Here is a 15,350-nt window from a genome sequence, read left to right as displayed (position 1 = left end):
TGTGAAGTTAAGCCACTTCATTTTAAGAAAGGGAGCCTTCTAGTCATTTCAATTCCTTTTTTTCCGCCTCCCAGAATAGGAGCTGAGGAAAGAAACCTAAATGTAACTGGTGGAATATGATCAAACAATACCAGAAATACTGAGCTTTCTCAGCTCTCTGTACATTTTTATTTTTAGCAAGGCAATAACTTTCTGAGTAGAGTAAAACTGGTAAATATTTTTATTGACAACTTACAGTATTTTGGGTCTGTAAATGATTGTTTCTCAAAGTACTGCTTAGTAGGAAACGTGCTTAATTCTGGATTAAATACACGATGCGTAAAGGGATGATTTTATTTACTACCATTTTAGTAGAACATTTTATCTTGACTTTTTTGGTGCCAAAGTTAACTGGAAATTTCTCTCACTGGGATTGAAGACCACTGACTATGGCAGTGTACCAGTTGCTTGCAAGACCTCTGCAGAAGTGCTCTAAGTGGCTGGCCCACCTTGGTAAATTATGCTTGTTAGGGAGCGGCAACTGAGTCAAGTATATTCATTTTTTTAAAGATGAAGAGACCAAGATTTGAAAAGATTGGCCTAATCATAGCTCAGGCTACATCCTCAGTTCCACTAGTAGCAGAGAATTAAGACGTCCTTTCTCTGGCCTGGAGTGATTGTGACCTTTTTGGTTGTGAACCATTTTGTTTGAGCAAGTCATTCAGACCTGAATCCTGGCTTTACTCTCACTAGCTCCTGCAAGAAAGAACTAACGAGAAGATATTTTGTTTTCATTAAAATTAACTTTCATGTGATCAAAGCAATAAGCTATATTTGGAAAAGTTAGACACTGTGGTAAGCAGAAAGAAGAGAATTGGAAACACTAGTAGTCCTACCACCTAGAGATAACTGCTTTGAACGCTTTTGGGCAGAAGACAGAGACAATTTTTTTTTTTTTTAATCCCAGGAAAAGTTACTGAGGTCGATGATCTAAGCAGCTGTGCTGTTTTTTGTATGTGTCTGGGTACTATCCCAGCCTTTTAAGAACATTCTTCAAAAGTCAAAAAAATGACAAGTCTTTACAGCCTATCCCAATTCTCTTCAAGGAAGGTGCCTCTTGAGTGAGGAGGAAAAGGAGGCATTGTTTTAAAGATGCCCAGATTTCTTTATCTTGAGCCCTTTTTTAAGCCTAGTGTGGCTCTCTGTATGTGGGCTTCCCTGGTGGCTCAGTGGTAAAGAATCTGCAGGAAACAAGGGTTCCATCCCTGGGTCGGGAAGATCCCCTGGAGAAGGAAATGGCAACCCACTCCAGTATTCTTGCCTGGAGAATCCCATGGACAAAGGAGCCGGGTCGGCAGCAGTCCACGGGGTCGCAAAGAGTCGGACATGGCTGAGCACACACACATACACACACGGCTCTCTCTGCCTCTCCACTGGACTTCACAGGTGCTTCAAACTCCTTAGCTTGGAAACAGAATTCAGCTCTCCCAAACCTGTTTCTTTGTATCCTTCCCAGGTTGGGACCTTGGAATTATCCTAGGCTTCTTTCTCATTCCCTACATCCTGGCAGTCTGATCTGTTTTGTCTTCCAAAGAATTCACGGGCCCTGTTTCATTCTCCTGCTGATTTCCTTAAAAAAATGTCATGTTGTTCATTTTTTGCTATTTTGATTTCCAGGTTTCAATGTACAGTTTGTAGAAGTATATTTTTTAGCCAGTGTGAACATATAAAGATGTAGTCATTCATCCCACCACCAATGATAGTTTATACTATTTTACTGTATTGTATTTGAAAAAACAACAGGAACTTATATTCTTGGGAACTAATGTATGGAACTGCTATATCTTGCTTTGTCCTGTCACATAAGGAGGAGCATTTTTCTTAATTCTCAGCATTTTTATTCTCTGCGAGGTGCTCTTAAGTTTATGCCAAGTAACTCTGATATCTTTGTACATCTTTGTCTGAATCTCATTCTTTTTTAGGTTGGAGTTTCTAGAAATGGAACAAATTAGTTTTCCATAAAAATCCATACCCTATCCTTCTAGCCACAGTTCCTTCAAGGGTATTCTTGCTGCAGGTTAGTGTTGTTGGTTTTCTGTTCAGAATAAGAACAAAAGTGCCTGTTCCAAGAGCTCTTATTTGTGTGTTCTAAGTTGCTTCAGTCGTGTCCGACTCTTTTCGACCCTATGGACTATAGCCCACCAGGCTCTTCTGTCCACGGGGATTCTCCAGACAAGAAGACTGGAATGGCTTGCCGTTTCCTCCTTCAGGGGATCTTCCCGACCCAGGGCTCGAACCTTTGTCTCCTGCATTGGCAGTCAGGTTGTTTAGGACTAGCACTGCCTTGGGAAGCCCCCTTCTTTGTTTAATTTGCATTAAAAAAAAATTACTGGCGAGGCTGAACATTTAACAGGTCTTGGGAATTCCCTGGTGATGCTGGGAGGGATTGGAGGCAGAAGAAGGGGACGACCTAGGAAGAGATGGCTGGATGACATCTCTGACTCGATGGACACGAGTCTGAGTGAACTCCGGGAGTTGGTGATGGACAGGGAGGCCTGGCGTGCTGCGATTCATGGGGTCGCAAAGAGTCGGACATGACTGAGCGACTGAACTGAACTGGGAATTCCCTGGAGGTCCAGTGGTTAGGACTCTGCAATCTCAATGCCCTGAGGGCTCGGTTAAATTCCTGGTCGGTGAACTAAAATCCCACAAGCCACCCAGCCCTTCAAAAAAAAAAAAGAATGTCTCTTATGCTACATATTTACAAAATAATATACCCTGGGCCTGGGTTCTTCTTTCTCAAATGCAAACTGTGCTTCTTCCTTCAGGGACCACTGAGTTGGACCTCCGTGTGAGTCTTGACGGGGGCCGGGAGCGAGGGTGGGGGGCGGATGCTGCCTGCCGCGGAGTTTCCGCCCTCTGTGCATCCCCTCCCACCCTTTTGGCGAAGGGTGTGTGTCTGGTCTCTTGACTTCGCGCCTTTGGATTCTAAAAAATCAGCTCTATTGATATGCAGTTCATATTTACCCATTTAAAGTAAACAAGTGAAAATTTTCAGTACGTTCGCAGAGAGCAACCACTACCACATTCTAATTTTAGGACCCTGTTCGTACGCCTAAAAGAACCCGGGTACCAGTGAGCAGTCAGGCCTCTCCGCTCCCTTGTCTCCCACACCAAGCCCTAAGCAACTGGAGCCACTCTCCGCGGTCTCAGCATCCCCCCGGGGTCACAGAATGAGTGAAGGCGCGTGTGACAGCCGGGCTGCGCTGTCTTTACTCGAGACCCGTCCTCTGTCTCGGAGCCTGGAGTTGCACAGGGCGCTGTCCGGCGTGCGGAGCGCGTGGGCAGCCCTGCTGGGGTGAAGGCTGCAGCGGGGCCGCGGACTGAGCGGGTGCGGGGTGGGCCGTGAACGCGGACTTCGGGGACCCCGCGGAAGTGGGTGGGGGCGGCCGGCCGGGACTGCGGGCGCGGGGCGGGGCGGGGTCCGCGGTGCTCGCGCGTCCCCTGCGGGCGCAGGGCGAGCGGAGGCGCCGGATGGGGGCGTGGCGCGCGGGTGTGGCGTGGCGGGAGGGCGTGGCCGGCCGGGCGGGGGGCGCGGGTGGGCTCGGCGCGGGGGGAGATCCGGAGAGGCGGGGGCGGGCGCGCGCGGCGCATGCGCGCTGCATTGTTTTGACTGAAAATGCCGTCGGTTTCGAAAGCGGCGGCGGCGGCGCTGAGCGGGTCCCCCCCGCAGACGGAGAAGCCGACCCACTACAGGTCAGCGCCCCGGCCGGCCGCGGCAGGAGCGGGGGCGGGGCGGGGGGCGGCCCCGCGCTCCTCGGGCCCGCGCGCCCGCGCCCCGCGCCCCTGGGCCTGGGAGCTGCCGCCGGGCGCGGCCTGGGGCCCCGCGCCGCCCCGCTGCGGGTTCCCGCGCCCCCGCCGCTCACCTGCCGGCCCCTAGCCAACTGGCCCCCCGGCCTCCGCGCGATGCCTGGGCTCTGGAGGCTGAACCGCCATCCTCCTCGGCCGCCGCCGCTTGAGCTCAGGAGGCGGCGCCCAGGTTCTGGAGTGGCACCTGGGCTTGGGCGCTGGGGGACGGGTTCGGGGGTCCACGCACCTGGGTTGGGGACCGTAGAACAGCGCCTGGGGTCGTGGGTCGGGGCCTCCGAGAATGCGCCCGTGGTTGGGGATGGGGGGCCGCGCCTGGGCTCGAGGGAAGGGCGGCCATCTGGACTCCGGCTGCCTCCTTGGCTCGGGGCTGGTACCGGGGCTTGTCCGGGGCGCGCCTGCAGTCCCGGAGCTCGTGTCTGTGTTCCATATGAGGGGGCTGCGCGCGGGGTCTGAGTGAACGCGCCTGAGATCCAGGAGACTCTCCTGGGCTCTGGGGGAGCGGCCGCCTGGGACCGTCTGGAACCGGAGTGGGTGTCACGCCTGAGCTCCGAGATGGGCCAGCTGCGCCCTGGGCCAATCCGCGTCTGGATTCTGCAGGGTCGTGCCTGGGGTCGGGGACCGTGTCTGGCATTGACGAATCATTCCTGGGATCCGAGGAACGCGCGTGGGCTTTCAGGGCGGCGGTGGAGGGGAGTGGAGGGAGACGGATGAGGGAAAAGGGAGGCGGGGCAAGGGGAGAGGGAAGGGAGGTGGGGAGAGGTCTGAACTTTGAGAGGTCGCCCGTGAGACGGGATCACACCTGCGGTCTGGGATGGGTAGCTGCGCCTGAGGTCGGGGATGGGGGGCTTGGCCTGGGGCGGGGGGCCGTGCCTGGGATTGGAGCTGGGGACTGCTCCTGGGGTCGGGGATGTGGGATCGTGTCTGGGGTCCGCCCGGGCCGGGGGAGCGGGGCGGGGGGCGGCCGAGTGGGGGATCGCGCCTGGGGTCGGGGCCTTCGGGTGCATGGGGTCCGACCCCTGCCCGGGAGTCCTCGGGCCGCCCGCCGGCGGCGGCGGCGGCGGCGGAAGCGACCCCAACGCTGTTTGTCTTTTTAGGTATCTAAAGGAGTTTAGGACAGAGCAGTGCTCCCTGTTTGTGCAGCACAAGTGCACCCAGCACAGGCCATTTACCTGTTTCCATTGGCATTTCCTAAATCAGCGTCGGCGCAGACCGCTCCGCAGGCGCGACGGCACTTTCAACTACAGCCCGGACGTGTACTGCTCCAAGTACGACGAGGCCAGCGGCGTGTGCCCGGACGGCGACGAGTGAGTGCGCGCGGTGCGGGGCGGCGCGGTCCACACCCGGCGGGTGCGGACGCGGGCTTCCCGGCCCCTCGCGCCGGCAGGCCCCGTCTCCGCTTTGAACTTTCCCCTTGACCGCTGGTCTTGGCGGGGGCATTTGTCAGCCGGTGCGGGAAGGACCGCGTGAGGCCGCGGGTAGCCCTTGCAGACTTCGCTGCGTTGCCCGCTTTGGTCACGGCCCAGTTCTCTGAGCTCCTTGCGTTAGATTTTGCTGCGCTGCCCGCTTTGATCACGGCCCAGTTCTCTGAACTCCTTGCGTTAGAGCCAGCCCTCACGAGGTACAGCTTTTGAGTTTAGGATCATTTTGTAGTCGTCTCTTGCTTTCTGGTCAGAGAGCTTGTTAGAAGATTTGCTCACATTGTGCACACATATCCAGAATGGCTTCTTGCTTGCTGTTTATATGTTTAAATTTTAAAGAATTGACAGGAGGGTTATTTGCAGACTGTCACTTGTATAGCACTTTTAAAGTTTAAGAAATCCATGTTTTGTTTTGGTTGCTTTTTTTTTTTTTTACAAGTTTCCTAATGGTGTTATGAACAGATGTCTTCATTTTGAAGTATGTAGAATACAAAAAACAAGTTAGATTGTACGTTCATGAAACCAGCAGAGATCGGTAGCAGGAGGTCTTGGTTTTTTCCTGTGAGCTGTGTGAGGAGAAAGGGCCTCGCCAGTCCCACCTGGAGGTGAGGTGGTGGCGCTGTGCCCCAGGGCCTCTTGGAAAAAACGTCTAGGGTTCAGCTTCTGTCAGATCCAAGTCTGATTTGGGGGAGGTCTTTTTAGTTTCTCCGGGGATTCCTTCATGGCTCAGATATTAAAGAATCTGCAATGTGGGAGACCCAGGTTCAATCCCTGGGTCAGAAAGATCCCCTGGAGAAGGGAATGGCAACCCACTCCAGTACTCTTGCCTGGAAAATCCCATGGACAGAGGGGCCTAGCAGGCTCTGACAGTCCATGGTGTCACAGAATCAGACACGACTGAGCGACTAATGCTGATCGATAAATATTTTAAAGTCTTTCTTGAATCTGCTGCAGTGTTGTTTCTGCTTTATGCTTTGGTTCCTGGGCCCTGGGGCATGTGTGATCATACCCACACCCGCTGTGTTGGGCAGTGAAGTCTTAACCACTGGACCATTAGGGAAGTCCCCTGTTTTTCATTTAAAAAATGCTTAGGTCCAGAGAGTAAACTTTTGATCTATGGCGGTCATCTTAAAAGCTCTGTCTACTTCCTGAGAGGTTTTTAATTGAACACCAGATAGTCAAATAAGATTGTTAAGGCAGCCTGTAGCCTGTGGAAATAATGTAACTGGCTCCATTTTGGTTAAGATGGTATTATATTCTGTGAGGTCTTAAAAGTGCGTTATTTAATTGCATCTTGACCTGATGTTTCCTGCAAATGGGTGTTCTCGGAAGAGAGATGTTTTTGCCTAGCTAAGGCTTAGCCCCTGACTCCTCATTTCCCTTGGCCATGTCCATCACCTCTCCTGAATGTAAGTCTTGAGTTGCCCTCGGGGGGCCACTGATGAGACCCTGCTGCAAAGATCCAGTCACCTAGCGTGTGTGACCCCATTTCAGAGTCCAGGATAGGAGACTGATTGGCAGTATTCATGGATGATGAAAAGAAAGTGTATTTTAGTGGCTGTTTTGGGTTCCAGAGTCTGAATGGCCTGGTATTGATTCAGACCCATTGCTGGGCTACAGGGTAGGGTCCAGTTCCTATGGCATGAAGAGTATACTGCGGTGAACACCTACCTGGTAATGGTCCTTTTAAGCTGGCTTTAAATGTTAATTAAATAGCCTTGCAGTTTATTATAAAAATGTTAACATGGGGAATCCCCTGGTGGTCCAGTGTCAGGACTACACACTTCACTGCCAAGGGCCTAGGTTCAGTCCTGGGTGGAGGAACTAAGATCCCACAAGTGGGGCAGCATGGCGGGGGTGGGGGGGTGTGTGGGGGGGAGGTGGGGGGGAGGTAGGGGGTGGGGGGGGTGGGGAGGTAGGGGTGGAAACACGTGCAGCCTGAACAGCGTGCAAGTCGTCACTGAGAAGAGTGGGACTGAGGTGGGTGTCTGACACTGCTCTGGGTGTGTCCTGTGAACATGTACACGTAGTATGAAAGTACATGTGTGTCTTCTTAAAGATTTTCTTTGTGACTTTTATTGAGCAAGTGAGATGACTTGCTTTAGCCCCACAGAGAGTGTCTGGCAGGCCAGACGGCTCCCCTGAGAGTCTCTCGTTAGTGATCACTGCTCATTCAGCCTGAGACGGACCTTCCTGGAGTCTGTCCTGTTGTATGACATATTCTGGCTCATTCACGGTTGCCATGGGGTCTGTAAATAGACTCTACCCTTCAGAGCAGGGAAAGAGCCTCCTTCCTTTTATTTCAGTTCATTGGTTCTTGAAATGTCTATTTTGGGCTTTTATAGGACCAACCTATTACTGTAAATCATGAATATGTATCAGAGAGCAAAGACCCTTCAGCTGGCTCAGGTGACTTTTGCATCCAAGGTGGTTCTACCAGTCTGATGGGGGAGCTGTGGGGCTGAGCCATGGGCAGGATTGGGGACCCCCAAGAAGGCTGGCATCCCTGATGTCAGCTCCTGTGCTAGGCAGGTGGTCATTCTCCCCTCTTGCTGTCGCCCTTCTCCTGGGGCGCCCTCCCCACCTGTCCCCACCACCCCAGTGAGAACTCCAGCTGTCTCTCGGTAGCCCCCATCCCCTCTCCCCCGCGGGCACACCCCCGACGCCGCTGTCACTCCTTTTCCCCAGCGGCAGTCACCCTCCTCTCGGTCTCATCTCCTCCCTGGCCCCGCCCGCCTCCCAGCGGACACCCTGTGGGCCCCCCCCCAGGACCCTTTGTTCCGGCGGCCACGCCCCCTCCCGGCGGGCCGCGTCTGGCCGCGGGGTCACGTGGCCCCGCCCCCCCACCGTGGGAACCGGCCTCCCTGCGGCGGGGCAGCGGGGTGAACAGCTCGCCTCGCTCACTTCAGAGTCGGCGCTGCCTCTGGCCTCGGGGTCAGGCCCGCAGCCCCGGGTGCGTGTTCCCCCACCCTCCGTGCGGATCCGTCTCAGGTATTCCCTAGGCTGGCGCTTCGAGAAAGGGGCGCGGGCCTGAGCGCAGCGTGGCCGGAGGTCTCTCCCGCTCAGCCACCCGCTGAGAGCTGTCGGAGAGCGCCCGGCCCCCATCTGGTCCTGCTCCCGGTCTTGCTTCCGTTCCCCGGAGACCTTGTATCCCTGCTGTGCTGGTAAAGGGTGTCAGGCGCATTTACAGAGGTCGGTTCAAAGCGAAGGCCCCTCTGAGGGGCCTCTCCCAGAAATGTTTTCATTGGCAAACAATACAAGCGGCCCCCAACTCTGCCAGGTACAAAGTTGCCTCCCTCTTGCCTGATAACCCTTCTGCCAAAGGCAGGCCGCCTGTGGGTGGCCTTCCAGGCCCCACGTTTAATAGATGTTTTCTTAGTTTTGGTAAGAAGTGGGCCTGCCCCGTTCCTGTGCTCTAAGTTTCCAGGTTGGCACTAGAGGCCTGCCTGCAGGGCTCCCTGCCGTGGCTCCTCTGGCAGGCCCTGTCCTCTCCCCACTGCACCCGGGGCGTCTGGTAACACGGCCCCATTACTTCGGCGATGCTGTGTGATTTGGGGACCTTCCACCTGTGAATCTGGCACCATGGGAGCTTGCTGACCTACAGAAACTTTGCTTCCTGCCCAAGGCTTGGTGCGCCCGTTGTGTCATACGTGTCCTTAGTCTGGCCTCTCTGCTGAGAGATGCTCTTGCCATGTTTAAAGAGTCGGGTGTCCTGGGACCCAAGGCTTAGGTGGAAGTCTGTTCACTGCAGGAGGGTTATAAACTCTTGGTGTTAAAACGACCTTATGAGTAAATTCTGCTTGGGCTTTTGGGGGTGAGGTGAAAGCCAAGGGCAGGCTGGGAACATCAGAGCAGAATATTTAGGAGTTGTGCGTGCTCAGTCGCTCAGTCATGTCTGACTCTGTGCGACCCGGTGGACTGTAGCTGGCCAGGCTCCTCTGTCTACAGGGTTCTCCAGGCAAGAATACCGGAGTAGGTTGCCATTTCCTCCTCCAGAGAATCTTCCCCATCCAGGGATCAAACCTGGGTCTCCTGCATCGCAGGCAGATTTTTTACCACTGAGCTACCTGGGAAGCCCTATTGAGGAGTCAGGGGCTACTTAACAGGCTCAAGGAAGACAGTAGGCTTCCACGCTGGCCGGCTTAAGGACGTTACAGTCGGGTGACTGAGTCGGGTCTGCGAGACCGGGAGGTAGAAGAGCTCACGCAGTGCGGCCCCAGCCCAGCAGCCGCACCGTCACCTGAGGACTTGCCCTGAATTCAGACCCATGGTTCCCACCAGCACCAGCCCAGGCCGTCCAGACGGTTCTGAGGTGCTCTGGCTTGGCTTGCTAACTGGTGTTAACACAGAGTGGCACTGAGTCTGTGGGTCCACCGTTGCGTGGGGTGAGTTGCAGAAAGGAACTCCTGGAGCTGTGCTGCTCTCTACCCCTCCCTCCTGGTTCCAGCAGCTCCAGAGCTTCGCAGCAGACCTGCGTCTGACAGGTGCTGCTGCACCGCAGCGTCCACAGAGCCCTGTGTTAGTTACGCCGAGTGGGTCGCTGGTTGGATGGATTTGTCAGCTATGGACACCGCCCTGGATTTGGTGGGCTGTGGGACTGAGTCGTGTTAACACGTGCTGTCAGGCTGCCAGTGGCCCGGTGGGGGTGGGGGGTGGGGGGTGGATGACTGAACTCCTGCGGTGAGGAAGCACCTGCCGGCTGTATGGCGCTGACCCCTGGGGTCTCCCCGCTCCTTCCCCACTTTGGTGAGAGCCTAGGTTTGGTCCCTTTTGTCTCTTAGATGTTCTTAGTGTCTATTAGTCGTTTAGTCGTGTCCAACTCTTTACGACCCCATGGCCAGGCTCCTCTGTCCATGGGATTCTCCAGGCAAGAACACTGGGGTGGGTTGCCATTTCCTTCTCCTGGGGATCTTCCCAGCCCAGCGGTTGAACCCAGGTCTCCTGCATTATAGGCAGATTCTTTACTATCTGAGCCACCAGGGAAGCCCTTTAGATGTTCTTAGGTGAAGCCATTTTCTTTTCATTAAATGTTCTCCAGTATCTTAATCTCAGCCCATGCTTTCAAGCAGAGGTAACATGCCCCTAGTGAAATAATAGTGCCTGTTTGGTGCTCAGTGCTAGGGAGAGGGGGACCTTGGCCAGGTCTGGTTGCCGTGGAGATGGTGCTGGCAAAGAAACAAAATGATGCTAAGAGCAGACCTGGGGGACCGCTAGGAAATGGGAGGGGTGTGGCGCCCACCACATTCCCTCCCCGGGTCTGGGGGGTTCCTGCAGCTTCTGCCACAGCCTGTGTCAGCCCGTTGGTGGTGCTCGCGGTCCTGTGGTCCTGCTCGGGCTGTTCTGCAGGCTTGGTTCCACAGACAGACCTGCAGATGCTGCCTCAGCTCCGGTGTGCTGGCCCCCTCCCCAGACTCTGGAATTGTCTTCCTTTAAACATACAGTAGATGAGTGAGTGTTTCTGAAGATTGGAACTGTTTTTGCAGAATGGCTGTTTTCCTATTTAAGTCGTTTTATTGAAGCGAAACATAGCATTAAATGTGTCAGCTTAGCTGTTTTCCGTGTACAGTGTAGTGGTGTCGAGTTCATTCACAGTGTTGCGCAGCCATCACCACCATCCACCTCCAGAATTTCTCCATCTTCAATTTCTCCATCTTCAAACCGAAACTACGTCCCCACGAAGCAGCCCTTCCTTCCATGATTCCTGATGAAAGCAGATGGTGTGTCTGTATTCTTGCCCCTCCCCCACCTTCCGACGTAAACTGGAGGGTGCAGCGCTTCCTTTTCTCGGTGCTTTTACCTCCAGGTGCCTCCTGGCGCCCCTCCCGAAGCCCTCCACGCAGAGCACCCCTCATACAAACCACCAGCTCTCTCCTCTGCCTCTGCGGAGCTCCCTTGGTGTTTATCCCACAACTCAGTTGTCTGCAACCTTTGGCGGTTACAAACAGCACGTCTTTCTGTCTCTGTTTGCGAGTCTGTCTGTGACGGTTCCTGGGACAGAGGGTAAGGGCACGTGTCCTCTGGGTGCCTGTCACTGGCCGGCAACAGTGTCACTTGGCTGTCGCCCTGCGCCTGGGGTTCTGTCCGAACAGGTGAGTTTCTCTCATCAGAAGCAGGACGAGTGCCTTTCAGTGCCCCAGACCATTTGCATTTTCACGGAGCTAAGTTCCTGGTTTGTTTCACTAGCTGTCGTCCTGTGACCTTCTGGTCCCTAATTCTACATTATTTGTTAGTGCTATTACTCTGTATATTAATGCAAAAAGTAGAGGGTCCTTGTTCTAGAACAGGCTCCCTGGTGTGGCAGAGGCTGCTCCCCGACAGCTCTCCTCTCTGGGGCCCCAGGGACTGAGTCGGGCAGAGATGCGCAGGAGTGCCGGGAGGAGCTTGAGACACGAGACGCAGCTCCGAGGGAGGGATTTTCAAGCAGGCTGCACCGGCACCTAACGCAGTAAAACTCCTTAGGAGATGTCTGACCATTCCACTCACACCCCTTGAAAACTGTTCCTTGGAACTGTCACTGGGAACACGGAGGAAACAGCTCATATTCGGGCATGTGGAGCACAGTCAGCACGCAGTGTTTCCTTTTCCGTATCTGTGTGCGAGACAGTAATAGTCAGGTTTTTTCTTTTCTTTTTTGCAAAGTGAGGACCAACTTGACCTGTAACCCGCTTTCTCCACCTTCCTCTTTTCCTTTATCTCATGAACACGGGCTCCGGCGCTGGGATTGCCCGGAGGTGTTTGTGCAGAGGTAATTGGAGGAATTCCCTCACTTTCAGTTCCCCGATGTACAAGAGGGTGCAATCTGTCCCCTACACCCACCCCCGTGCCCATGTGAGGGGCCCTCGGGCTGGCTGTGTTCCATCCTCTTGAACTGGATGCTGCCACTCAGGTGAAATGCCACAGGCCAGCCAGATGTGACCTGTGACACGTGTCCCTGTAAGTTTGTGTATTTCACTACAAATGTGGAGAGTAGCTCTTGCTTCTTCTGTGTCTCCAATGGACTTTAAGTTGTGATAACATCCCTAAAGTTTGCCATTTTAAATAGTTTTAAATGTGCAATTCAGCATCGTTAATTACATTCAAAATGTTGTGCAACCATCTTTTTCCAGATTCTTTCTCCCAGACAGAAGCTCCGCCCTCGTCCACACCCATCCCCCTTCCCCTCCCCCTCCCTGGGCCCCACTCTCCCCTTGCCGTTGCTGTGAAAGTGACTGCTTTAGGGCCCTCGTGTGAAATGACCCCCACAGTGTGTGTCCCCTGGTGTCCGGCTTGGTTCCCGTAACATGACGTGTTCAGGATTCATCCCCGTTGCAGCCGCATCCACACTCACTCTGCTGTCCGGATGGACCACGCCTTGCTCATCTGTCCATCAGCTGGTGGATACTTGGTTTGTCTCCAGCTTTAAGCTCTTGTGTCTCTGGTCGTGGGGGCACAGGTATCTCCTCGAGACCCCGGCTCCTTCGGGGATACGTCCGGAGGCATCCCTTCAGGGCCCGCAGCATTTGCCTTCTGCCTGGTGGCTGCAGGACCCCCGGGACTTGCCGGGCATGGCATCTTCTCTGCCTCCTGCCTCCTGCTCATGGCCTGCATGCCGAAGGTGTGGTCAGATCTTGGGTGAGCTGCCCTAACTCGGAGCCTCTGTTTCTTCGTCTTCCGAGATGGGGATGTGGATTGCTTGCCCCTCAGTTGCTTTCCTTTTACCCTTGGTCCTGTCCATCCATCTGTGCTCTGCCCAGGAGCGCCCTGCACCCCAACAGGTGCTCCCAGCACCCGGGTCGCGGCCTGCCTGACAGTGAGGCAGGAGTGGGCCTTTCCCAAACCCCACACGGTGCTGCCTTGCCATCTCGGGGAGGGGCCGAGGGCCGTGTTCTTAGACCTGGGGGCCTGGAGCTGTGGCCTGCAGCAGCCTCGGGCCGTCCAGGGGCTGCTCAGAGGGGCTACCGTCCCATCCTTCTGTGTCCATGGCTTTTGTCTGGAGGGACCGACCTAAAGGCGGGCTCATTCCCACCATGTGTGTGCTGGGACTGTCCATGCCGTCTCACAGCTGACATCTCCCTGCGTGGGACCCTTGACCCTGGCCTTGACCCTGACCCTTGGTGCTCCTGGAGCTGCCCATGTCTCTCCCTGGGCATGTGAGGCTCTGGGCCTTTGTGTGGCCCCAGGGATGCTGTCCCGTCCTCCCCCAGCCGCTTCTCCCCGGCCCGTCCCCCACAGCGTCCTCCAGCGCCACCTCTGCCGAGGGGTCCCCAGAGGCACCAGGATGGGAGGAGGGAGAGCTGTCAGCCGCTTGTCTGATGGGAATTTTGTTTTCCACTTGATTCAAAAAATTATGATGGGTGATTTTCCAGGAGATTGGGTGTTGTGCTTTCCTCCCATGTGTCGTCCAGGGCTTCGTGGGGTCTGAGGGCCGTGTGAGGGGTCTGGGGCAGGGACAGGGCTCTGGTGCTGTTCACGCTCCAACCAGAGCAGGCGTCTGGGAAAAGCCAACGCGAGCCAGCTGGCCAGGAGCAGGTGGCCGCCGCGGTGGCCGCAGCGCCCGATGCGCACCGTCCTCTGCCCCCAGGTGCCCATACCTGCACCGGACGACTGGGGACACGGAACGCAAGTACCACCTGCGCTACTACAAGACAGGCGCCTGCGCCCACGGGACGGACGCGCGGGGCCACTGCGTGAAGAATGGGCTGCACTGCGCCTTCGCCCACGGCCCGCTGGACCTGCGGCCGCCCGTCTGCGACGCCCGGTGAGTGGCCGTCCCTCCGGGAGCCGCCCTGCTGCCCCGGCCTCAGGCTTCACTTGCCTCCAGTGGCTCCTCTGGGGCCTGGATTTTATTCCCAAGGAGAAAGTGACCCGCTGCTGTCCTGCTGACCTGGGCGCTGGGAGCTCGGGCATCTTGGGTGCTCAGCTCTGAGGCTGTTGGGGTTTGAGTTGAGGCGGCCTTCCCGGAACGGACACGCATAGGTGGCTCTGTAAAATGAGAGCCCGGTGGCCATCTCGCCGTCCGAGGCTTCGGACGGGCCGCAGCTCTGTGACCGCGCGACGTTTGGTTTCAGGGAGCTGCAGGCACAGGAAGCCCTGCAGAACGGCCAGCTCGGTGCTGGGGATGGCATCCCTGACCTGCAGCCCGGGGTCCTGGCCAGCCAGGCCCTGATGGAGAAGATCCTGGGCGAGGACCCCCGGTGGCAAGGTAACCCTGCGGCCACCGCTGTCTGCAGAGCACCCGCACGGTGGACCTCGAGACCGAGGCTCTGTGCACACTGGCCCCCATCAGCACCCCTACTCGTGGGTCTGGTCCCCGGGCTGCTTGGGGACGGGAGTGTGTGGCGGCCCCTGCCCCTGCGGGGCGTCCAGTCCTAGAGCCGGCCTGCTCCCCGGCAGCCTCACAGGTGATGGCCACAGGCAGCGAGCGGTTTTAATTGTGGAATACTCACAATATAAATTTTCCATTTTAACCATCTCAGCATCATGACTCGAGGCGTTTGGTGTGTCCGCAGTGTGTGCAGCCGTCACCTCGGTTCCAGAACATTCCATCACCTTGGACAGAAACCCCTGCCTGTTAGTGGGCCCCCTTCACAACCCTGGCCTGGCTCTGCTGCCATGGGGCCGCCTGTTTGATGCTTCTTGCGGGCGGTGTGGTTTTAAGAGACGCCCCCCCCGCCCCCACCACCCCTAAGTTATGCCAGCATGTCTCCTTGGAAGCTTCGCACACAACACTTCAGGCTGCCTCACTTCAGTGCTGAGCTCCCTGCGAGGATTTTTCCCCTGCTTGCTGAAACCTGAGCCTCCAAGGGCCCAGGCACGTGTTTATAACGGTGGCTGCCCAAGCCTTCTCAGGACAGGCCTCGAGGGCTGCCATCCGAGTGCTTGTCCCGCTGTGCCGTGTCCCCCTGGGAGAAGCTACCACAGATGAATGGCCACCCACAGCTCCCACTTGCCGGCACCTCAGAGCTTGTCATTCAGCAGAGCAGCCGTCTTGTGTTGCAGCCCCTCAGCCCCTGGTCCAAGACCCCAGCTCCGCCCGTGCGCTCCGGCTGGTGGCCTGGGTCGGGGTGTGAGTGCCCTCGTCACCGTCAGGCGGGCTGAGCTTGA

General features: G+C 56.0%; 1 protein-coding gene across 2 annotated transcripts in view; it reads left to right on the top strand.

The window, feature by feature from the left end:
• Nucleotides 1-3,615: 3,615 nt before the first annotated feature.
• Nucleotides 3,616-15,350, top strand: part of UNKL (unk like zinc finger) — a 31,614-nt gene continuing 19,879 nt past the window's right edge. Inside the window, exons 1-4 of one of the 2 annotated variants that reach the window (XM_069570458.1) lie at nucleotides 3,616-3,735; nucleotides 4,944-5,153; nucleotides 13,828-14,004; nucleotides 14,315-14,448. In XM_069570458.1, coding sequence (XP_069426559.1) covers nucleotides 3,659-3,735; nucleotides 4,944-5,153; nucleotides 13,828-14,004; nucleotides 14,315-14,448 — 598 coding nt within the window. In that variant the 5' untranslated portion in view covers nucleotides 3,616-3,658. The remainder of the gene's footprint in view (nucleotides 3,736-4,943; nucleotides 5,154-13,827; nucleotides 14,005-14,314; nucleotides 14,449-15,350) is intronic. The other variant, XM_069570459.1, reaches the window with a different exon arrangement.

The sequence above is a fragment of the Ovis canadensis genome, chromosome 24 (assembly GCF_042477335.2).
Source record: "Ovis canadensis isolate MfBH-ARS-UI-01 breed Bighorn chromosome 24, ARS-UI_OviCan_v2, whole genome shotgun sequence".
Taxonomy (NCBI): Eukaryota; Metazoa; Chordata; class Mammalia; order Artiodactyla; family Bovidae; genus Ovis; species Ovis canadensis.
Note: the sequence above shows the minus strand (reverse complement) of the source record. Positions and strands in the feature narration are given on the sequence as shown.